Source organism: Centroberyx affinis, unplaced genomic scaffold, assembly GCF_046629955.1.
Source record: "Centroberyx affinis isolate AG114_WGS23_722 - 3 ecotype Tasmania unplaced genomic scaffold, CSIRO-AGI_Caff_v1 ptg003695l_1, whole genome shotgun sequence".
In the NCBI taxonomy this organism is placed as follows: Eukaryota; Metazoa; Chordata; class Actinopteri; order Beryciformes; family Berycidae; genus Centroberyx; species Centroberyx affinis.
The window spans coordinates 7,796-32,751 of NW_027281588.1; the positions used below are offsets into that span (position 1 = coordinate 7,796).

At 44.5% G+C, this 24,956-nt stretch overlaps 2 protein-coding genes across 2 annotated transcripts; one reads left to right on the plus strand and one right to left on the minus strand.

The window, feature by feature from the left end:
- The first annotated feature begins 469 nt into the window (after positions 1-469).
- Positions 470-6,444, plus strand: LOC139661999 (delta-like protein A). The gene is given in 12 exon segments (XM_071540600.1): positions 470-556; positions 676-978; positions 1,288-1,348; positions 1,456-1,596; positions 1,599-1,712; positions 2,830-2,890; positions 3,022-3,152; positions 3,988-4,157; positions 4,957-5,173; positions 5,302-6,079; positions 6,201-6,309; positions 6,439-6,444. Coding segments are annotated over 12 exon segments (2,145 nt in total). The 5' UTR covers positions 470-502.
- Positions 6,445-12,301: 5,857 nt separating this feature from the next.
- On the minus strand, positions 12,302-23,970 carry zbtb45 (zinc finger and BTB domain containing 45). The gene is made up of 6 exons (XM_071540601.1): positions 23,906-23,970; positions 21,704-23,045; positions 21,182-21,316; positions 16,862-17,002; positions 14,332-14,605; positions 12,302-12,714 (listed from the first exon to the last, which is right to left on the minus strand). The coding sequence occupies exons 2-6, from the start codon at positions 22,751-22,753 to the stop codon at positions 12,302-12,304; spliced, it is 2,013 nt and encodes a 670-aa protein (XP_071396702.1). The 5' UTR covers positions 22,754-23,045; positions 23,906-23,970.
- Positions 23,971-24,956: the final 986 nt, after the last annotated feature.

The window sequence follows — 24,956 nt, forward strand, 5'->3', positions numbered from 1 at the left end:
CAGGCGGCCTTGGCTGGAGACAGACGCACAGTTCACAGTGAGGAAAGACATTGGAAGGAAGAAGGAAGCATGTTGGACCAGTGACAAATCTGTCCTGGTTAGACCAAGACGTAACACAAAAAGCGACTTCCTAAATTTGTCACCTTCTTCAAAAGGAACCGAAACCAACGACTTTTCTACACGCTCACCACTGGATTATCACATTCTAACGGAATTGGAGGACTTTTTTTTTTTTATTTATTTCCCACCGCACTCGCACCAAGTTCACACGTTTTGTCTCTCTTTTTTTTTTCTTTAAAAGTTGGGGATTTATCCTTTTGTTCCTCGGGACATGAATGAAAACGGCGTGGCTGCCACCAGCAGTTGATGAGAAGAGAAACGTGCTCAATGCATCTTCCTCAGCGCTGCGGACGGGATTGAACGGAGGCATCCTGAGGACAAGCTGAGCCCCGAGACTTTTTTATTTTACTATTTATTTATTATTTATTATGTATTTATTAATATGGGGCGCGTCATCCTTCTGACTCTTGCCGTCATGTCCATGTTGCTGTGCCAGGTAAGATGCATGCTGAATCTCCATCTCTTCCAAACAATGAACTATCAGTACCCCCCCACACACCCCCGCCCCCCCTCCTGTGTTCATAGTGTTTGCTAATAAAGTGTTTTCCTCGACAGGGGTTTTGTTCGGGAGTTTTTGAACTGAAGTTGCAGGAGTTCCTAAACAAGAAAGGAGTACAGGGCAACAAAAACTGCTGTAAGGGAGGACTGGCCTCGTCCTTCCAGCAGCAGTGCGAATGTAAAACCTTCTTCAGGATCTGTTTGAAGCACTACCAGCCCAACGCCTCCCCGGAGCCACCGTGCAACTACGGCGGCGCTGTGACGCCCGTCCTCGGGTCCAACTCCTTCCAGGTTCCCGAAGTCATCCCGGAGAGTTCATTCACCAACCCGATCAAGATTAACTTCGGTTTCACGTGGCCGGTAAGTACTGTGGCTTTGCTTCGAGTCATTCATGCCCAGCCCAGAGCGTAATAGCGAAATCGCGCCGTTTTTTTTGGTAAATCTGTGCGTAATCCGTGCGTAAAAACGCACAGTGGAACGTTTTCTGACCACAATGCGGGGCTCAGAGTGCATACAGCTTGTCGGTGTTTTGTTTCCCGGATCAGGTTAGGCAGTTTGAAACAGCATTCACCACAGAGAGTGTATGGGACAATCGCCTCGGGCCTTTGCTTAATGTTATCGCCACATCTCCGCTGGCCACCTGTCTCATGAAGCCATTTGTGTTCCCAGGGGACCTTCTCGCTGATCATTGAGGCATTACACACCGACTCCAAAGACGACCTCTCCACAGGTAGGAAACAGACACACTGCCCGTTCAACGGTACACTATTTTACTACAAATTTACCCAATATCCACAAACTCACACCCCCATCTCCCCCCCCACACACACACTTTAGAGAACCCAGACCGCGTTATCAGCACCATGACCACCCAGCGGCATCTGACGGTGGGAGAGGAATGGTCCCAGGACCTGCACACCGGCGGGAGGACGGAGCTGAAGTACTCGTACCGTTTTGTCTGCGACGAGCACTACTACGGGACGGATGCTCGGTGTTCTGCCGGCCGAGAGACGACGCCTTCGGCCACTTCACCTGTGGAGAGCGGGGGGAGATAGTGTGCGACGCCGGGTGGAAGGGCCAGTACTGCACTGAACGTGAGTGAAAAACTTTATTGTTTATTACATTTAGGTGGAGGGTGGGAAGTAAAACATATATGAGAACTCTAATAGTGAATTCTAGGATACTATGCGGATATTACAGCAAATCCTTAAAGGAATATAGGGTTTACAGTTATACTATGGTATATAAAATCACATTAAGTACGACAAAGTCACTATAAAGTCACTATTCACACTATAAGATCCTATAGGAATATTATAGGAATCTTGTTTATTGAGGATGATGCAAAGTGTTTTTGTAGCTCGTCTAGAAAAAGTTATTTTCTATGTTGGACCTGATCAGATCCAGTGGCTGCCGTTAGAAAGCAACTTGTGCGTAAACACCACACGCGCGCGCTCACACACACACACACACACACACACACGCCCCCCCTCCTCCCCTCACACACGACCACTTGATTTATTCTAAGGAAAGTTTTTGGGAATAATCTCACGCGTGCCATAAATTTACATGCTACCTTCCGATTCGTTACTCTCGGAGAGGGCTGGGCGCTGATTGGCTGAGGCGGGGGAGGTATTGTTTGAAGTGGGCAGCTGCCGGCAGAGAGGAGACAATGGAGCAGCTGTCGCGCACTGGCAACACACTCGCCAGCTGTCCACTCTTATCTGCCCCAATCCGAGACATTAAGGGGAGTTGTGTGTGTGTGTGTGTGTGTGTGTGTGTGTGTGTGTGTGTGTGTGTGCGTGTGTGTGCACAGAATGAATAAAAGAGTTTTGACCCACAGCGAAGAAGAAAAAAAGAGGGTGTGGGGTGAGGAGGGGGGGATGCTGTGCTGTGTGTGTGTGTGTGTGTGTGTGTGTGTGTGTGTGCTCTCTCTCTCTCTCTCTCACACACACACACTCACACACACCCTCCTTTGTCTCTGCACTATGTTAAGCAGAAAATTCTTCCACGGTGATAAGGAGATTGAGTTTTAGGTAACAGCTAATGGGTTTAGGAGCCCCTCCCTTTATTTTAATGAATTTGTTGGGATTTAAGTGCTAAGTTTTTTTTCTTTTCCCCCAAAGCCAAACTAAACAAAGAACATATGCTTTAGCTGTTTTGTGCTTCCATGTTTCTTAAAAGTGTTTTTTCTTCTCTCTCTCTGTGCAGCAATCTGCCTGCCGGGGTGTGACGATGAGCACGGCTTCTGCGAGAAACCCGGAGAGTGCAAGTAAGTTTACCAGTCTGACCTCCGTCCCCCCCTCCCCCCCCTCTCCGAACAAGAGAGGCATTAATTAATTAGTGGGACATATGAGGTAATGTGAGTGGACTGACCGGTGTTCCCTAATTGGACAACAACAGGTGCAGAGTGGGATTCAAAGGCCGCTACTGTGATGAGTGCATTCGTTACCCGGGCTGCCTGCATGGGACCTGCCAGCAGCCGTGGCAGTGCAACTGTCAGGAGGGCTGGGGGGGGCTGTTCTGCAACCAAGGTGAGGAGAGGGAGATGTGGGAGGTGGGGGGGTGAGGTGGAGAGAGACAGAAAGGAAACACAGCAAAAAAAACATCCATCTTAATGAGTTATTGAGTCTCAAATTCAGCCGTCAAACCTTATTCTTCTTAAACCAAGACAAAAATTCTTCTGGATTTTCTAGAAATGAGTGTCAGTAGGTTGAAACCAGTCAGAATAAGGCAGATCACTACAAAATTCTTGAAACAAGTTGGTTTGCATTGGAAACAAGTGAAGTTATCGAACCCCATCGGCCCGTTTTTTTTTACTTATTTTAAGAAAATTACGATTTCAGGACTCAATAATAGTCTAAATGACTTGTTAAGATGGAGATTTTTTTGCAGTGAAGGAGAGAGAGATGGGACGTCCTGTTGGCAAGGTGTACCTGCAAAAGTTGTGGGTTTGAATCCGGCCTGGGATCTTTGTTACGCTGTCTCCCCCTTCTTCCCTGTCTCTCTCCACTGTAAAACTGTTTAATAAAGTAAAAATAAATATATATGTAAAAAAAAAAAGGTAGATGGGAGATAGAAAAGATAAAGATGGGAGAGAGAATAATGAGATAGAAGTGGGGTCAAAAAAGATGGAGGTAGATGCAAACACACAAGAGCATTGACACTGGTAAAAAAAAAAAAAGAATTCGGTGCATGTGTCGAGATAAACATCGAGGACAGGAGGTGGAGAGAGAGAAAAAAAAAACAGAAGAAGAAGAGAAAGAGCAGAGTGTGCAGGAAGACAAAAAAGACTTTCTGTCGCCGCCGCTGTTGTTCTGCCATGTGTTCTGCTGCGGCTAATCCACATGTGCCGCTGTGTCTCTCCAGATCTCAACTACTGCACCCACCACAAGCCCTGCATGAATGGAGCCACTTGTAGCAACACTGGGCAGGGGAGCTACACCTGTTCCTGCCGGCCCGGCTTCACTGGGGCCAGCTGTGAGCTCGAGGTCAACGAATGCGCCGGAAACCCCTGCCGCAACGGGGGAAGCTGCACTGTAAGTAGTATCTTTTTTTTGTTTTTTTTCTTCTTCTTCTTTGTCAGACTCATGGCAAGAAAGAACGGGCATCCTGCTGGTGACTCGAGTCGGATAAAGAAAAGAGCGTTACGTGAAAACAGCGGCGTCCCGGGTTTCAAATCCGGTCCTGGGACGTTTGCGGCATGTCAGTCCCTCGTCTCTCTCGCTCCCCAACTTTACTGTTTCTCTCCACTGTAAACTATCCACTGAAGCTGAAAAGCTCCCCAAATTATCTTTAAAAAAACATATATTACAAGAACAATATACAGTGGAATTAGAGAAATCCATGTACACTACCAGTCAAAGGTTCGGACACACCACATTTTTCTTTATTTTTACTATTTTCCACATTTTAGAATAATAGTAAAGACATCAAAACTATGAAATAACACAAATGGAATTATGCAGCAGCCCAAAAAATCAAGACTATCTTATATTTTAGATTCTTTAAAGTGGCTGCCTTTTGCCTTGATGGAAAGGCAAAGGCTTTGGAAAGAAATTCATACATAGCATCAACTTCACTATTTTTATTTGTCTAAGAAACACATTTCAAGCATTTAAGCAGAAGCCTTTAGATCAAAATGGGTTTAATACGATAAAAAACACAGTACATTCAATCAGGTGGGTCCAGACTTTTGACTGGTGGTGTAATAAATGTACAGATTGTAGCAGTTATAATTTCCATCAGGATTGAGGACGATAAACTGCATTAATGCAAAGCCATGACACCAGGATTCTGATGTTAAGTCTGTTCTGGTTTTCCCCCCCCCCCCCACAGGATTTGGAAAACACATACACCTGCACTTGCCCTCGCGGTTTCTATGGCAACAACTGCGAGCTGAGCGCCATGACGTGCGCCGACGGGCCCTGCTTCAACGGCGGCCGCTGTGCCGACAACCCCGACGGGGGGTACTACTGCCAGTGCCCCACGGGGTACGCCGGGTTCAACTGCGAGAAGAAGATTGACCACTGCACCTCCAGCCCCTGCTCCAACGGTAAGAAACACAATCCTGTAGAATTTGTCTTCAGTCTGGTGGATGTGCAGCGTCCTCTTCAGTCTGTCCCCCCGCCCCCCCCGTCTTATGGACCACATACTGATCCCAGGCTTCTCCTCTGCTCACAGGTGCGCGCTGCGTGGACCTCGTCAACTCGTACCTGTGTCAGTGTCCGGACGGCTTCACGGGCATGAACTGCGACCACACCGGGGACGAGTGCTCGGCGTTCCCGTGCCAGAACGGCGGCACGTGCCAGGAAGGTCCCAACGGCTACGCCTGCACCTGCCCGCCGGGATACACGGGCCGCAACTGCAGCTCTCCCATCAGCCGCTGCGAACACAACCCCTGCCACAACGGCGCCACCTGCCACGAGAGGAACAACCGCTACGTCTGCGCGTGCGTCCCCGGCTACGGAGGCAGAAACTGTCAGTTCTTACTGCCGGAGCACGCGGCGATCCGCGGGACAGAGGTTCCCTGGATGGCGGTCGGCTCCGGCGTGGCGCTGGTGCTGCTGCTGCTGGCCGGATGCGCCGTGCTGGTCGGATGTTTCCGTTCTAAGGCCCAGCGCGGCGGGCAAGGAGACGCCGGCGGTGAGGGAGAAACCATAAATAACCTGACCAACAACTGTCACCGCAGTGACAGGGACCTTGCGGTCAGCGTGGTTCCCACGCCGGGCGTCAAGAACATCAACAAGAAGATGGACTTCTGCAGCGACCCTGACGAAGGATCTTCACCGGGCAGGAGCGGCTACAAGAGCCGCCCTCTGCCTGCGGACTACAACCTCGTTCACGAGGTCAACTACGAGCAGGCGGCCAAAGAGGCCATGCTGGAGGCGGCCTGCGAGGACAAGTGCCAATCCCTGGACTCGTTCGAGTTTGAGGAGAAACGCAGCAAACGTTTAAAAAGGTAAATGTTTCTGAATGAAAAAAAAAAAAAAAAAAAATCGGAATGTAACGTTGCATCTTGAGCGTTGCGTGCCACGAGGCTAACATCTTGTTTTTCTTCTTCTTCTTCTTTCTTCCCAAAGCGATGCATCAGAAAAGAAAGCTCCAGAAATGTCTGCATGTGCGGACACCAAGTACAAATCTGTGTTTGTGATGTCAGAGGAAAAGGACGAATGTATAATTGCAACTGAGGTGAGTCTCGAATGCTTTGCTTCACTTTGTTTCCCTCGACATCACTGTGTAGACACGGCTTCTGTCCCGGGACATTTGGCACACAAACACTAATGGCTGGTTTCCTTTTGTCTGTTTGTGTCTCTGCAGGTGTAACGAGCCACCAATGGGCTGCCCGTTGCTCATTTGCTCTATGGGAGAGTTTTTATACTCCTTCAAATGCTGCTCTAACCCTAGGGGGAGGTGTCCCGCCTTGAGACTGCTGCTGATACTGAGACGTTTAACTGATATTCAGAGTGAGCTGGTTCTCTACTGGAAACTAAGCGCAGGCAGCGGCGGCCTGTGGGATAAGAACTGGCGGGGCAAAAAACAAACAAAAAAAAAAAAAAAACGTTTTACCTTTCAAAGTAAAACCGTCACTTGGCTTTCTGTTCTGGCTTTTATTGGGTTGGGGAGGGTAAAAAAGAAAAAAAAAAGGTTTTGTAACAAGATCGAAAACTGGACACTGTCACGCGGGGATGACGTGCGACGTTAACGATTTCAGCCAGTGTAAACGGAAACGCTGAGGTATTTTTATTTTTTTTTTGCAACATTTGCACCCGGGCCTTTTCTCTAACCCACACGCCGTTGCTGAGCGCAGGAACTGCATCAAACGGTGGATGTTTGGCCATACTGGCCTGTTCTTCACGAGGCTGTTCACATGGGCTGTGCACCCAAAACTAGACCTGTGAAGACTGTATGTATACTTGATCACTGTGTTAACTGAAGTGCGTTTTTTCCCTAAGCCCTCCAAAACCATTTATGACATAGTATTGTTTTTTTGGACATGAAAACTTTGTCTTAATTAAAAAAAAAAAAAATTGCTCGTTTTGATACAGATTGTCCTTTTGTAAAAAAAAGAAAAAAGAAACAAGAAAAAAGTTATGATTTAAAATTATGATTTAATTTAAGTTAATTTAATGATTTTGTGTTATTTTTATTTTGTATTGTATATTTGTGATGTTTGTTATGATTATTTAAGTTGCTTTTTTAATGATGATATTTGCAAAGGCACTTCAGGTCAATGGGACTTTTTTTTAAGAAATGTTATTTAAGAGGGATTGTACAAATTGTTATTATGTTACCGTCTCCTTTACTGTTTTTGAATGAAGGAATTAGCCAAGACTATTTTTCCAAATAAATATTATTAAACGTGAAATTTAATTGCGTGCAACTTTGTTTTGTCCATCTGCAGGCACTCTGAAACACTTCTTTAGGGGTCTGTGAGCAAAGTTAATCAGTAACATCTGTTGTCTTCCCCTGGCGACCCCATAGTGGGCTTTTCTATGCCGACACTGTTGGCTACTGCCAGAAGTTGAAAGTGTCTCCCTGGAGACGGGAGAGGGGGCCTATTCATAAAAAACAATGTCCCTACGCTAGATTTACCACTCCTATTTCTTCTGCTAAAGAACAAGTCAGGTAATTCATGCCTCTAAAATTCAGATAAATGTAAAGTGACGCCTACTGAACGTCCAACACTCTGCAGCATCTCCGGGGTTTTTCAGCCTTCCTCTTTACACCAAAAACAACTTCCCTCCGGAGGCTGGGGGTTTTTCTTTTTACTGCAGTAAAGTTTTGTCGTGTCTAAATTCAGTAACTAGCTTCATGTAAAAAAAAAGAAAAGAAAAAATAACAAACTTTACATTTTCCAGTTTACATTTTACCGTTTTCTAACAATTGCCTCTTAAAAATTTCCTTCGGTTTTCTTTTTTTAATTGCAAAACAAAGACCGCGATTGTATTTAGACACAAATAACTGTAAATCATCAGCCCGGCCTCTGAAGGGGTTTATAACCTCACGGCATCATGGGAACAGACTTCAGCAGACAATGATGGAATTGACAATGGGGCACACAAAAGGCCACCCTTGGGAGAGCCTGCGTGTCCCTCGGCATGCTGGGAGAAAGAGAGTAACAGGAACAGATGTTGTTGAGTAACAGATGCCTTCTGGCCAGAGTTCAGCCACTACCAGCCAGGCCTTCAAAGGCTGGAGCTGCACAGAAAAGATTATCTATGGGCCTTTAAGAAAAGAGAGCTTTTGTGTCGTCTTTGTGATAAATTTGTTAGGATTTTCGCGGAATTGTGATAAGAGAATACCTAGATATTGATTAATTAAAATGTTCAAAACAGACTTTTCTGTTGTCAGATGAGTGTCGACAAAGAACCTACAGTGTCGCTGTCAGACAAAAAACATGTAAAAAAAAAAAAAAAAAAAAAAGGTAAATTTTTGAGGAATAAGGAAAGAAAAAGCTTATTTTCTCATTGACACTAATGCGTTTTGTGTTAAAAGAACAAACAATTGGGTTTTAACAGCTTTTGAGAACCAAAGGGAAAACATGTAACTTTTCATTTCAAGAAAGAAAACAAAAAAACAAAATTGCAGTTATGTATCTTTCACCTGTAACAGCAGCATTGTGACATCACCACTTCCCCTCCAGTGAAAAATTCAGATGTAGGACAACCAGCTGGCTTGGAGCCATAGAAGACTTTATTTGGAGAAAGAAATCTTTGAAATCACTTGTTTTAAAATTCAATTAATTCATTGAGTACGACATCTAAGTTTTCATAAAAAGTTAAATCATGCCTTTAGTCTTTTTATACATAAAAGATGTGGTTTACGATGACAAGTGCTTTTTATAAAATGACTTTTTTTTTCTTCTGACATATTTAACCTCTGTTAAAGAAATAGTAAATGTAAAAAAAGAACAATTATCACCTTCCCTCCCCGAAAAAAAAACAACAGAAAACAAAAAGGCATTACACAGTACGTTACAATGCGCTGACATGGCTTCAAAGCACACATATTACAGTACTGTACAAGGGTCCGCCTCAGACAAAATGCACCAAAACCACTTCCACTGCTGAGGATAGATCAAACCTCTGAAACAGCCCAATACTGCTTATTTACCAAAGGTAGACCAGAGCATGGTGTTGGCAATTGGCAAATGAGGTAAATATTTCCCAAAAAGCTTTAAAAGTTTGGTGTTCCACAAAATGTATATTAAGCGCAGAGCCTAACAGTGAGTTGGCAGAGTCTCCGTCCAGCTACACTTAAAAACAATTTCGTCTTTTTCATCTGCAGCGCTGATGAAACGGACAGCTACTCCGTATGCAAATTAGGTCGTAATCTTAAGAGACCAATGCGGCACATTGCGAGGCCTGCTCCGTGTAAACAAGCAGTTTTTCCACATTTAAAATGGGACATTTTATGTCAATATTTATAGTGACGTCCAGACAGAAAGGATTTTAATCTCACACTCTGCTGGACTCACTGCTTCAGATGAAAAAGTCTCGACTAAAGTGATATTTTACTCAAATCATCTCACTTCTCACTTTGCCTTTCACAAACAGTCAAACCTCTCGGTCTCAAAAAATGTCTCACTTGTTAGGGAAGTCAACTGATGTATCAACGCCAATTAGAAGGCTCTTAAAAAGCTTAAGTACACTATTGAATACCATATAATGCTTGGACTGATGAACATTAAGAAAAATTAGCAAAACAACAGGGACAAGTAAAGACTTTTTAAGATCACCTCTCAGGTGTGAAATAAGAAAACAAATATCTTAGGCCAAATACTTTCAGGGAAAACAACATCTAGGTCTAAGTAACATGATGTGCAAACTTAATTGTGCATAGAGATCAAATTGTAATAAATATTAATGTGATAATTAACATTATCACGAGTTTGACTTTGTCAAAACTTGTTGGGGTGATTGTACATTTTCATGATTCATTTAGTTTGACTAAAATAATAAAAAAAAGTTTATTAGAGCGCTGCGAGAAAAGCTTTTATTTTTTACCAACAAACATTTCCCATTTATTGACCAGAGCCCGAAAAGACAAATACAACCAAACATACACTCAATAAAAATCCTGATAAAAATCACTGATTTGTCTTGATTATTCAACCAAGTTTAACTCGGTTTGAATGGCTCTTTCACTTTAAAAAGTTCTTTCAAATGTTTTGCCTTATTTCTGCGTCAAAGAATCACATGAGCGACAAATAACAAACCTAGCATTATAGCGATGTACAGGAACTTTACATAGATTTACTTTAGTAAGGTTTCAAAAAGTAAACGGATCTATCTTCGCTTTAGTTTTTCACTGTTTCTTCTTTTGATGTAGCTTAAAATATGTGAAGCATAATGCCTGTCTTTGGACCACCGAGGTAATTGTAGGTGTGTGTGTGTGTGTGTGAGTGTAAAACATGCTGAAATGTTTCCCAAACATTTCAAATGAGAAAGTAGTGTCTCTGACTGTGAGCCGCAGCTCATCCTGGTTCGAGGTATATGATCCTGGGCCGTCCGGTGGCGCCTGTGGGAAATGTTACAAAGCTGTCTGATGGATGATGGTGAATTTCATTCACTCCGCTGTGCATCACGCCTCCTCCTGCCCCCCCACCCCCCCCCACCCCACCCCCCCTCCTCTCTACAGTACTCTAATTCTGCTTAGACTACTCTCCCTCTTCATCGCCTCGTTCGTCGGCACCCTTCTTTGCCCCTCTGCCTCGCCCCTGATCAGGGTGGGGGGGGGTCGATTCACGCTCAGTTCAATCAATTCAGGAAGTGCATTTATTCAAAAACCGGGTTCTTGTATTCAATCTATACAGAAACAGAGAACGAAGCCTCTGTCATTACATGAAGTGCAGATAGTGCTTTGTATTTTAATGCTGTTGTATGGATGTTCTTAATATTTTCCTCTCAAGTGTTGTCGTCATTTCGGAGCTTTCAGATTCTATCCAGATCCATTTTTTTCCATCCAAACGAATGGGATTTTTGGATCCTGTTTGCCAACATTTCTGTTCTTAAAATGGGTGAAATAATGTAAGTAGAAATTACATATGACAAAGTTATTACATATTTGCGGCTGTTGTGTTATCTGGCTTTATATATATTTTTTTCATTGCAGCTTCAAAATCATCAGAATCACCTCAACAAATACAGAAATGCATAATAGAGGAAAACCCCAAAAGCAAAAATAGTCAGTATAAGCGCTGGATGCAGTTAAAGGCATTAACATCATTTTACACCCCTATTCATTCTAACAGGGATCCGGAATCCCTTATTTGGGCGGGAAGATGATGTCACACTTAAGAGGACGATATGACTCCTGTGTCTTGTGCTGTTTTCTGTACTGTTGTATATTTGTTGTATATTTTATATTGTTTATGTATTTGATTTCATGCACTCGGCTGCGAGGAGACTTTCCCCTCCAACACGATAACATCGAATTGAATTGATTCAGAATTAAGGGAATCGAACCCCCTGATCCCACACCCCCGCCCCTCCCCATCCCATTCCCCCCACCTGTATCTCCTTACACCCCCCCCCGCCCCCCTCCCTTTCCCACCCACCCACCCCCTCCCCTCCCTCCCCTCCCTCCCTCCCTCCCTCCACCTAGAATCGCTGCAGCTCTCCTCACCCGATCCCATGGCCCCCGCTCCTGACTCCTAACCTCTTTGGTGACTCCCTGGTCTCGTTGAAGCAGGGTTCCCACACATTCTACACTTCAAAACTCCAGACTGCTTTTTTTTTTTTTTCAAAACATTAAATTTCTTAGCCAGATTCAAGGTGGGCGTTCAACATGGTATACGATCGCTAAATAGGCCATATCGCTCTGAAGCTGAGGATTATTCTTCACAGCTACAAATATCACAACACAAGATGTGACAGTGGGTCTTGCAACTACATAAAATGTCTCTATGTATTTTTTCTGTTTTTTTTTGTCCAAATCCAAAATGCATCAAGGCCTAGAAATTGATATTAATTTCCATACTTCCAGACTTTGAAGGCCCTGTGTAGGAACCCTGGTGAAAGGTGCAGCCAAATCAAACCGGTGGGAACCTGTAAAGCCCCGTTCACACCACACCAAACCTTCTGGACGTCGGCACAAAGGATCAACAAGGCTGTTAGGACCAAATAAAGGAAAGGGCGCACTGATCTCTCCCTCTCTCCCTCTCTCTCTCTCTCCCTCTCTAGGTGGAGGAGGCTCCGTGGCTGGACATGTTGGCCATACCGCCGACCATGCCAGCCGTGCCGGCCATACCTGAGGGCCCTCCCAGAGCCGGAGGGCTGTGCTTGGTAGGTGAGGTCATGTCGGCGCCGCGCCCCTGCGCCTGGCCCTGCGGGGCGTGGTGGGCGTGCTGCAGGGCGTGGCGCTCCAGCAGGGTGCGGTGGGTGAAGGCCCGGTGGCACACGGTGCACTGGAAGGTGCGCTCGGCGCGGTGGGTGCGCATGTGCACGTTCAGCGAGCTCTTCTGGGTGAAGCGCTTGCCGCACACGGAGCACTGGAAGGCCCTGACGCCGGTGTGCACCACCATGTGTTTGAGGAGGTAGTCGCGCAGGGAGAAGGAGCGCCAACAGATGGAGCACTGGTGAGGTTTCTGACCTGCAGGCGCGCACACACACACAGACACACACACACACACACACACACACACACACACACACACACACACACACACACACACACACACACAAGCAGAGCAGAAAGCACTTAGCATTGTCAGTTTTTTCTGAATAATTTTCTTTTTCACAGGGTGGAAAGTACCCACTGAGCAAAAGACGTGATTTCAACGTCTCGTCTATGCTTTAGCTCTCATATAGCCCAGGATCATCACGGCTATGTATGGACCTATTTTAGACCAAGCAGTAAATACATTATTACAGTGAATAAACATCTGTAAATACCAGAAATATGCACCGGAGAAGTCCTGTAGACGAGCCTACAAGATAATTATCTGAGCACAAGAAGTAATTTCAACATTGCGTCCAAGCTAAGACGTAGACATCTAATAAACTTTCACTTTTCAACCCCATTTAAACTTAATTTATCCTAGACGGCTTTGGGCCATTTAGACGTGTTTTAAACGTCTAATCAACGTAAAATTGCTGAGTGGGATAGGATCGACCGATGTGAGTTTATGAAGGCCGATACTAATATTTTTGTGTTATAAGCCCTATTCACACAGAACTAGTATTACCTGGGGACCTCATGTGATTTAGAAATTACCCCCCCCACGTCTGTGTTTCATGTGGCGCATTCACATGGGATAAGCGAAGTCTGTATTTTACTCGAATTTACTGACATTATCCCCCGGATATGATGTCATCCATCTCGTCATCTTTCGAGGTTTCGCTCTACTGATGGATTTGAGCTTGCTCTTTCTGTGAATGGGTCTCCATGCTGTGTAGCGTGAGATGAGCCTCCTGTATTTGCACCCAAAATGCTGTCAAAACGTTCATTTATAATTTGCCAACGCAGCCTCCGTAATTCTCGACCGGAAAAGAGGCAGACAAAAGGCGCGGAGAAAACAAAAAACCTTGAAAAAAAAAAATACGACCCCAATTCATCGAGATGCTGATTCCCACGGGACTAATATTATCACATGACCTCTGTGTTTGGAGAAATATGGTAGGTAATTTGCGGTGGAATTTTTACTTTACAAATTACGGACATGGCAGATTCGCACGGGATTAAGATCACTAGAGCTGCAACGATTAGTCGATTAATCGATTAGTTGTCAACTATTAAATTAATCGCCAACTATTTTGATAATCGATTAATCGGTTTGAGTAATTTTTTTTAAGAAAAATAAGTCAAAATTCTCTGATTCCAGCTTCTTAAATGTGAATATTTTCTGCTTTCTTTCCTCCTCTATGACAGTAAACTGAATATCTTTGGGTTGTGGACAAAACAAGACATTTGAGGACGTCATCTTGGGCTTTGGGAAACACTGATCCACATTTTTCACCATTTTCTGACATTTTATAGACCAAACAACTAATCGATTGATCGAGAAAATCATCGACAGATTAATTGACAATGAAAATAATCGTTAGTTGCAGCGCTAAAGATCACAGATGACCTCCGCAATTATTACAAATTACTAGAGGTCCCCAGGTAATACTAGTCCAGCGCGAAAAGGGCTTAAGTTACCAATAGCTGATACTCAATCACTTAAATTTTTTCCATTTTCATGCCCAAAATTTTTTAGTTTCTTACCGGAGTGGATGAACATGTGCTTGCTGTAGTTCTTCCTGGAACGTAACGATTTGCCACAGTGCGTGCAGTCGAACGAGGTCTCAGATCCCTGGGAGGAAGGGGAGGGGCCGGCCGAGCAGGAGGAGGTGGAGGGGGCCGGGGCGGGGGTCATCGGCGCCGGGGGCGGAGCCTGTTGACTGGGCTCTGACCCCGCCATGCTGTCAATCCCACCCATGGGCCCGCTCACAAAGAACGGCGCTGGCTGTGACTGGCTCACTGGGTACTGGAACAGAAGCTGGGGGGGGGGATGCAGACTTTAATCCTCATGCAATGCTTCTAAGATTCATTTTAATCCATTTCTGCTTTGTTGGAGAGTGACAGGAGATATGGAGTATAGAGAGGTGATGCCGTGCAACACTGGTCAGAAACCAGATTCAAAACCATGACCATTGCTAATATCTGGAGTTGGAAATCATGTCTATTTTTTCAGATTTTTCTAAAATTTGTACTTTTTTCTTGTGAAATACTGCATAGTTTCAGCCTCTCTGCCTCCTCTGATAATTAATCAAATGAAACAATTTGAAAAGTGAAAATAATATTTTGGTTGAGCCCCTGTGTGCTGGGGGGGTCGCAAGTAGGGATGGGACGATCTGCTGCTCTCAGGAAACGCGATTTGGGGTTCAGGATTTGATAAAACCACGATGCGATTAAATAAATAAAGGTTCAATGAAAACAAAGTCTGACTGTGCAGAATTATGTTTTTTATTTCTGAGCCACAAATCTTTCTAGCGATGCCATTGGCTGCTAGAATGTAAACAACAATTTAAAAATGTCATTACAAAGTGACAATAATATGATTTGGACGGAGAGCTTGTGAAACTGTGATGGTCAAGCGTCACATTTGTGATTACTACAGCAGAATAACATGGAGCTGATATCACCATTCATTTTTCTGACCCACGATTCATATTGTCACATTTTTTTATTGCGACATACTGAATTTCGTTACATCGTTCCATCCCTAGTAAGTAGGCATCGCTTCGTTTTAAGGGGTCAGGGTTCCTACACATTTTCAGTTAAAAAATTCCATTCTTTTTCCAGACCTTGATTTGTTTTGAAGATTTTGTCTGGTGTTCAATATGATTTACGCAGACAGACATCTTGCCCCTGCTAACTAGGTCACATCACTGTATAGATGAAGATTGTTCTTCACAGCCACAAATATCAGAATATGTGAGATGATTGGCAGGGTTCCTACACGCTTTCCATTTTAAAATTCCATATTTTTCCCAGACCCCATGTTCTTGACCGGATTTGATTTTGGTGGGTATTTGATATAATGCATGCTGACAGCGGCTGGGTAATAAGAGCGTCCCTCTATCTGAACATTATTCTTCACATCAACAAAAACTGTGGACTCAAAGTGGCTCTACAACAACATAAAAGCTAGAATTATGTGTGTATCGGACCTGAACCGCAACATTTTCCATACTTTTCCAGACATTTTTTTCAAATTCCCAAACTATTCAAGACCTGGAAATGATCAAATTCATTTTTAATACTTTTCCAGACTTTCCAGACCTGCGTAGGAACCCTGAGGGGTCACAAGCCAAAAAGGTTGAGAACCGCTGCCATAGCCCATTGTGGTGTTACGCTGATAATTTCGTGATTCAGAAGAAGCTATTTGCATTCTTGTCCAGTATGAAAAACAAACTTCCACAGAGCGAGAGAATCCATCACAGTAACCACAAAGCCAAACTTTCTGTTTTCTCCTCATTTCACTGAGCTGAGTCGAGTGTTTTCATTTTACGCTCCGCTCCGCCTCCCCCGCCACTCAGCTGACACCACAGGAAGAAATAATGGAAGTCTCCTCCAACCAGGACATAATCCCTCAGAAAACATGTCGCCTCTAAAACTTCACTGTCACATCCATGTCTTCTTACTCGAGGCGTCTTTTGTTATCCGGGACAGCAGTTAATTTCAAGCTAGGTTTGTGACCGCAAAGTTGGTATTTTAAAAAAACGTTACAAACTAAAAAGGGGGGGAATGTAAAATAGATGTCAACAGAAATAAACGGCCTAGAACTCTAAATCAGTGATTCTCAACGTGGGGTCCGGGGACTACCAGGGGTCCTTGAGGGGGTTCCAGGGGGTCCCCAGCAAACTGATGAATTGTTAAACTTCACCATTATTTAATTTACAAGAAGTCAACACCATTAGAGAATGTAGAAGAATGACTGTTTTGATCGTAGTTTCTCTGTTATCTCTCTACCTGCAATACAGACAGTCATGGGATTCTGGACAAAATCATATCTGACAATAAAAATATTCTCAGATTTGGGTCCGAGACACAAAATCTAATCAAATTGGAGTCCGAGGCCCTAATGTGGACTAAATTAGGGGTCCTTGATATGAAAAAGGTTGAGAATCACTGCTCTAAATGACATAAGCGTTCTCCTTTAACGCCCCTTTAACTGAATACCGGTTTACTAGAACGCGTTCAATCAGAAAATCCAAGTTTCAAACTAAATGTATGTAGCAATAGCACCCACCTGGTTGTTGATGGATTGAGTGGTTGGAGGCGGAGTCAGGGGCTTGTTGACTCTTCCTCTGGGGTTAAAGGTCATGGTCTGAGGAGGCTCGCTCTGGGGCCAGAAGCTCTCCGAGAACACGCCCTGTTCGTCATAGAAATCCTGGAAGAGACACACACACACACAGACACACACACACACACACACACAAATATGAAGAAAGTTCCCCACTCACTTATATATGGCTTTGCGGCTCAGGTCACAGGTTCAATTCCCCCCGAAAAACAACAGATGTAACACCGAAACCTCACCTGCTCCATGGGTGTCGCTCTTAGCTGCTCCTGTGCTTCGACTCTTCTGATGAAATGTGTGTGTGCGTGTGTGTGTGTGAAACTCCTGACTACTCTAATAGGCCGACTGAATCCTTTTCATGTGACTGACGTTTCAGACTTGGATCCACTTCAAGACGAGCCTCTCTGTGGTTTTGCAGTATCGTCTCTTGATAACATGGATGTCACACGTTCCGGGGGGTTCGATACCCTGAGAGAAGAGAGCGCAGTGTGTGTGTGTGTGTGTGTGTGTGTGTGTGTGTGTGTGTGTCATATCGCTCTCCATCTGGATTCAGGTGTAGATAGGGGCGGCACCCTCTTCGCTCCTAATTTTTCATCCCTCACCCTTTGCGTTTACAATCTACTTCCACTCCCAACTCCTCCTTCGATTGCATCTTATGTGAGCGTTTAGAAGAGATGAACTGGTACAGTGCGGTTCAACCAGTCAAGCCGCATTACTGTCTGCAGCCATCTGTACAATCTGTGGGGAGATATTTAAGAAGAAGTGTCTGCGTGGGTAGAGTCTAATGTAAGGCAGGGAATGTAATGAGATCCAAACAACGGCTGCCAACAAGGAAGGAGGAGAACTTTTACATTTGCTAGACACAGAGGGCTGATGGGAGTCCATGGCGAAGTATTCATCACAATTAGTTTTAGTATCAGAATTAGTTTTAGCACCTTACCACTGGCAGTTGAGGTAGGCAGATATAAAGGTATTCCTGAAGAGCTGCGTTTATGTGTTTTTTGTGATCTTGGTGTTGTTGAGGATGAATTTCATTTTGTGTTTCACTGCCTCATGTACAGTGATTTGAAGAATCATCTATTTGAAAAAATTCAGTTGAAGAACCCTGGTTTGTTTTGGTTATCTGAAGGTAAAATGTTGAGTTGGCTCTTTAATGAGGAGATTTTTGTCTTTATTTATAGAAAATGCATGGCAACTAAGACAGAGAACACTGTATCCCACATAATAGGACATTTCTGTCATGGAAACTGAATGTTTTTGAAATGTTTTCCTTTTGAATTTGTGGAAATGTATATTATGATTTGTCATGTGGCCATCCTGGCTGTTGCTGCTGTCTAGTGTCTTGTAAGCCCATATGGGCTGGGCACCATAAATGGTGCAGGACACTCAAATAAACACATCAATCAATCAATCAATCAATCAATCAATCAATCAATCAAGTATCAGAATTAGTTGAACTGGCCATGTAAATCTGCAGATACAAGGATTTGGTGGGTTTCTCCCATGGGTCACCCTAAACATAAAAATACATGCAAAAAAGTATTATCTAAAAAATGTTAAAGTAGGAATTAAGGAAATATGCCTCTTTTTTTTAGGTAGCATAAAAATAAAGTTTATATACGTAGAATATAAAAATTCTAAATAGTGTAGAAAAAATTAAAATAGAGATTTAAGAAATAGGTATTTTCCACTGAAGGGAAGCTATGGAAGTTGGTAATTGAACAAAAGAGAATAAACAGAAATATACTATACAGATCTAGAGAATACTGCACTGGGTTCCAGAGTATAAATGGGTTGGCACTGTGTTGGCTTTCAGAGGTCAGAGGTCAGCTACAGAACAGCAGCTGGTGGGGATTCGGTGCCTTGCTCACAGACACTTCGGCAGGGCGGGGGCTCGTGTGTCGGGGCTCGAACTCGAAAGACGGTCTCTCTCGCCTTAAGACTCTTATGCTGTTTTTATTTTGTTTAATCTGCTTTTATTATCATTTCCTTTATGCCACTGTTCACTTTTATCAAGTGTAATTTCCTAACATCTGTTGTTTCTTACTGCAGTAAAGCACTTTGTAACCCCGCTTCAGATAAGTGCTACACAGACAAAGTTTGTAGTCAGCGACAGTCAGACTTTACCAGCATCTGGCTGCTGGTAATTTCACATCCTACCTGCCAGGCATGGAGTCACTAAACATTTTACACCCAGCACACAGGGCTTCATAATTAATCTTACATAATCAAATATATCACAATTTTATTATTCCACAATTAACAACGATGTAATTCTGCAATATTTAAGTGTCTGTTATCGTCAATTCCCTTGAGAGCCTCAGTGTGCAGAGGTGGAAAGTAACTAAGTACATTTACTCGAATACTGTACAAGTACAATTTTGAGGTACTTGTACTTTACTTGAGTATTACCATTTCATGCTACTTTATACTTCTACTCCACTACATTTCAGAGGGAAATATTGTACTTTTTACTCCACTACCTTTATTTGATAACTTAAGTTACTAGTTACTTTGCAGATTCAGATTATTAATACAAAATATAATCAACTAATAAATTGTGATGTATTATTATAGATTACTGTAAGCTACCCAGCAGTATATAAAGTAGTGGAAATCAGCCCCACCTTTTCCAGCTGCAACATTAAAGTGATGCTTACACATTAATGCATCAATAATTATAATTCAATAATATAATATATACTGTATTATTCTGAAATGGGCCATTCTGCATAATGAGGACTTTTACTTTTGTTGCTTTAAGTACATTTTGATGCTAATACTTTTGTACTTTTACTTAAGTAACATTTTGAATGCAGGACTTTTACTTGTAACAGAGTATTTTTATACTGTGGTATTTCTACTTTTACTTAAGTAAAAGATCTGAGTACTTCTTCCACCACTGTCAGTGTGGTATATCAAGTGCTCCCATTCCACCTGGCCAATCACAACCTTTAAATGCACAACGCGCATCATGTGACCAAAATGAAAGTTCAGATGGAGAAGAAAACAGGGAAACCTTACAAAGAGCATCTGTGGGAAAACGTAGCAGCGAGCAAAGAGGAAAGGAATGAATCAGTCTGTTGTTAGAGAGGAAAATCCTCCTGAGTCTGAACAGGGAAACGTTATTTTACTTCCTAAAAGTGGATCATCGCCTGTCATTTGGAGATACTTTGGTTTTAAACCAGATATTCAAGATTTTCAAGAAAACGTGAACATGAGATGACGAGAAACAAGTACAGATTCTGTACAGTTTGCCTTTGGGTCGTAGCTGCACCCCAAAGTAATAAAGTAGTTATTATTAGAATAATAATATTAAGGCAGTAAAAGTGAAAACAATACTTTTTTTTTAGCTGCTGCTACTTTGAGAATTACTGCATTGGGAAAAAAAGTGAAAATATATGTTAAGGTGCACAGGGGCGATAAAATAATTGTGATCATAAAATTTAGCAAAATGATCGAGATTATCATTTTTGCCATAATCATGCAGCGCTATCAGCATACAGTGCAGCGTACAATGAAGCGTGTATGAGAAGTTGATTTTGAAACAGAAACAGCTTCTCACCATGTCATGTGAAACACAAAGCCAAACAGAGGAACTCCCCAGAGATCAAAAAGGCATCAGACTAATTCATGCATTGTGGGCTATAACTGACGATAACATGATTCGCTCTGCATGGAAACATTATTCTTAAAGCTCCTAAATTGAGTGGATTACTCCCTTTTCCGATCGTGACTTACTGTGCAGCACTTTGGAGAAAACTGACAGGCTAAGCTGAATCCTTTTGACTGTGTGGCAGATGTTCCTTGTGTAGTCTGCAGGGTACAGTAGGCTGCGGCATAAATCCGCTCCACTATTTTTTTCTTTTTTTCTCTCTCTCTCTCTCTCTCTCTCTCTCTCTCTCTACTCACTTCAGGACTCGTTGACAGAGACACGGGCTGAACTGAGCAGAAATTAAACAAAACGATAACTGAATAACTCCCAAAATGTAAAGTTTCCCTCTGGAACACTTCTGAAAAATAAAATCTCAACCTTGAAATCCTGACTCAACATTTTAAAAACTACAATGTGTTCTATACTTTTCTGTAAGTAAACGGTTTGATAAATCACGGGGTTTTCAGTAGTGAGCTTTACATCCATGACAGCAATCAGTCTGTCTAAGCAGGTTTTTTTTTCCATTTTTCTTCATACATTCAATTCAGCATGTAACTTCTTTTATGACTGACTGATGTTATTTCAGTCAGTCCCTCTCACTGGCTCTGACCCACCTGTCCGAAGCCTGCCATGGATTCCTGGGAGCCCTCCTGCTCTCCGTCCCGTCTCCCGTCCTCCAAGGTGTAGACGGCCCCATCTGTGTCCTGCACGCCTTCGTCTTTCACCACCACTCCCTCTCCTCCCAGCACCTAGGAACAAAGGTCCCGATTTAGTTTCAGGGAGTGTGGAAAAAATGATGCTTACAACAGTGAAGCAGAGAAACGATAGGTGTCAAAAGACAGCAGATATACAAGAGCAGTGGAGAAATCAAACGGTCTCGGCCCTTCGCCCAGACGCCAATAAGTTTAATGACCTACAGCCGGTATGCAGAAGTCCATAGAATATCAACTGGGCAATTACAGACTGAGTTTAGACGACAGCTTCTCTTCAATTGTGTCAAGTGCAGAAACATCTCAGCGATATACGCCAATGCAGTGAGGGAGAAGGGAAAGCAGAAAAAGAAAGAAAAGCAAACCGTTGCAGCTCTGCATGCCTGAAAGCTGTAACCATGGCAACCCTTCCCCTTATCCCCCTACCTGGAGTCTTAGCGGCTGCCTCTGCTTGCGGCTGTGTCCCGCCCCCCTGTCTCGGTCTCCGTCTCTTCCCCGCTCTCGTCCGTCCATGTCCTCCTCCTCGCTGTACCTGTCCATCCCCACCAGGTCATCGGAGAGGTCGGTGGCGTTCCCGCGGAGGCTGTCCCTGCCGATGCTGTCGACGCTGCCCACTCCGGAGCTGCAGCCCGCCGACAGGTTCCCTGTGCTACTGGTGCTGGCTCCGTTGGCGGTCTGCGATAACAGGTCTCGGAGCTTGTACCTGACGTCCTGAGTGCAGCTGGAGCTCTGCTTCATGAGCACCGAGCCGGCCGCGGCGCCGAGCCCGTCGGCCCCGCACATGGAGCCGGGACCCATGTCGGCCAGCGCCATCAGGCCCACGGGGTTGGCTTGCTCCATGGGGCCGGGGCCGCTCTCGCTAACGCTGACGTTGGGACTCCCCAACCCCCCGCCCATGTTACTAGCCCCGCAGTCCGCCATGAAGTTAGAGAAGTTTGGATAACCCCCACCTGCAGAACCACCAGAACAGCTTCCTCCGCCGCCGCCGCCGCTATCCCTCCCTTTGCCCCCGCCGCGCTCCTCCTGTTTGGGGAGAACTCCTCCGAGCATCCCCCCCTGTGCGGCGGCCGCAGCAGCCGCCGCCCCGGCGGCCGCCTTCCTCTGAGAGATGATCTGGGTGCACTCGTCAATGACCGTCTTGATCTGCAGGATGCTGGCGGCGGTGAGGATGCAGAGGGCCTGCGACTGCAGCACCACCAGGGAGCCGCTGTACATGAAATCCACGAGCTGTTTCACGGTTTCGGCGGGGACCAGCGGCGGCACCGAGATTTCGGAGTGTCCCAGCAACAGTTTGTCCTGGAAGAAGGGGCTGCCGGCCGCCAGCACGCAGGCGTGGGCGCGCAGCGAGGCGTCGTGTATCCGCACCGTCACGTCGCAGAACAGGCCCTCGCGCCGCTGCGTGCGCAGGGCTTCCAGCACCGACTGGCTGGAGTTGTGGAGGTGGATGTAGTGCACGGTCTCCGTGCCGGGCGCCATGACGGGAGGGGGAGGGGCGCCGGGGATGGGGTGGGGGTGGGAGTGGGGGTGGGGGAGGGGGGGTAGGTGTCTGGGGTTTTGCGTCAGCTTGAGGGATAAGGAGGACAGGGAGGGAAACGGGTACAGTGCATGGGCCACGGTGGGGCCGCCTCCCTTCAAACAGTCATGAGTCTGATGGGCTTCAAGCTGCTTCTCTACTGTTTTCAAGTGTTGAAGGAGCTGCCTTTGTTGTCCTGAGAGGGAGGGACTTCAAGAGGTGCTTTTCTACCAACTTCACTCACTCAGATAAACCCTGTTGAAATCAATCACAACAGCATTTGTAAATGCTAAATATGCAGTTGCACAAAGTGTTTTTATTTTATGTATTGATGAATTCAATTTATTTTGATGCCAAATCATACAGCTGTAGCTAGGGGGTGACAGAAGTGACAGCTGACCAGCTGCCAATTAGTCATCAAACCAATAATCAAATCAATCGCGTGCGTCATCTGGAACACCTGTTTTGGACAAATGACAGCACGTGCCGTGCGCGAGTCCGATAGCTACTAGTTAGGTCATATTATTTGGGTATTCTGCACAGTAGGTGGCCGGTCATGCAACTCCAATGATTCTTTGACTGTAAGTTGAGCTAAACAGACCCACGACGAGGAGGACAGTAGTAACTGCAGAAATAAAACGCCCTGTTAATCACAAATGCAACTGTCAGTTCGAGTGAAAGGATGGCTAACTAGCTAACGTTAGCCGTAGCAACAAGCGAACAGGTTAACGCTGACAAGCTAACGTTAGCTGGCGTTAGCTGTTGACATTAGCCCCTCCACTCCCGCACAGAAATCTACACGAAATGCACAAATTTTCTCGTGCATACAAACCGCCGTGGTTAAATGAAAACAAACTTCAACTGTTAAATATTAGATGACATCTGGCAGCCTCGTTAGCTAAACATAAAAGCAGCTATCGAAGCTCGCCTCCACGCTACAATACAAAGCTAACCTAGATTACTAGCTAGCTAGCGCATATAGCCAAAGGCAGAACTACTAAAGTTAGCCTGCCTGCTAACTGGCTAACACCCTTTTTTTTTTGCACAAAGCGTCTTCGACCAAACTAGCTTACAGTTACATTGTATTTGCATCTTGTTTTACCCTGAAAACGTACCTGCAATATGCAATGACAATTCGGTGGTTGTTAATTTCGGAGATGGATGCAGCAGGAAGCCCTCTATAACGCACCACAACCTAGTGCGAGCTGGAGACAAACACACACATACACGTACACACACACATACACACATACACACACAAACACACAGTATGACTACGATCACGCCAGAGTGTTGGAGGTTGTCCTAAATCATCTTAAATCGTGCACAATTTGCGAGTGTACTTGCATTACTTCATCCATAAATACATACAATACATACATGCACACGCATAAACTGCATACACACGCGCGCGCGCACCTCAAAAAGTATGACTACAGTCACACATACCTACACACAAGGCAGCATGACCATCATCAAACATAAATGCATACAAATACACACACACACACACACACACCACACTTAAGGAAGCATGACTATAAACATAAACAAACATGAATGAATACACACACACAGGCAGACTAAACTTGGAGTGAATGGTATTGGTTAAACCCTAATGTGAAACTTTAATGATCCCCATAGGGAAACAAAGAAAATGATATAGATAAACCTACAACAGACAGAATGTACTGAGCATAATAAAACAATTAATTACAGGAACAATGCATTGAAGATAAACATACAGCATCATCATAATAAAACTTCTATTAGCTTGAACAAATCCTCTCTATATCAGCTGCTGACAGTTTCATAGATGAGCAAATGTTTGCAGGTGATCTGGAAATTTACAGTTCATACGCAGGGTGTGCAAACAAAATATTTTACAGGCTAAAAGAGCATTGTACAGTGAGACGTCCTGCCTGCACTGTAGCATTGCTCCTGGTGGATAACTTCCATGTGGTTTGCAGGACCGGTTCGGCTCGTATCTGCCAGGATGCAACGGAGACGCAAAGGTAAAGTGAGGGAAGGGGCGAGACATAAACGCTTCAGTAAACAAGACAACGGTAAACATGTCGTCCCCTACGAATGATGAAGTCTCCGTCTGGGCCAATCAGGAACAGACATGTCACCGTGTTTTGAGCTGCAGCTGTAGTTCTCCCCTTG

Bases quoted from the DNA above. Each gene is read 5' to 3' on its own strand.
- zbtb45 (XM_071540601.1), bottom strand. From the start codon at position 22,753: ATGGCGCCCGGCACGGAGACCGTGCACTACATCCACCTCCACAACTCC. The intron at 21,317-21,703 runs GTAGGGGGATAA...CTTTGTTCCTAG, and splicing joins GGCAGCCGCTAAGACTCCAG to GTGCTGGGAGGAGAGGGAGT. The intron at 12,715-14,331 runs GTAAGAAACTAA...GCGCGCCTGCAG, and splicing joins GCACATGTTCATCCACTCCG to GTCAGAAACCTCACCAGTGC.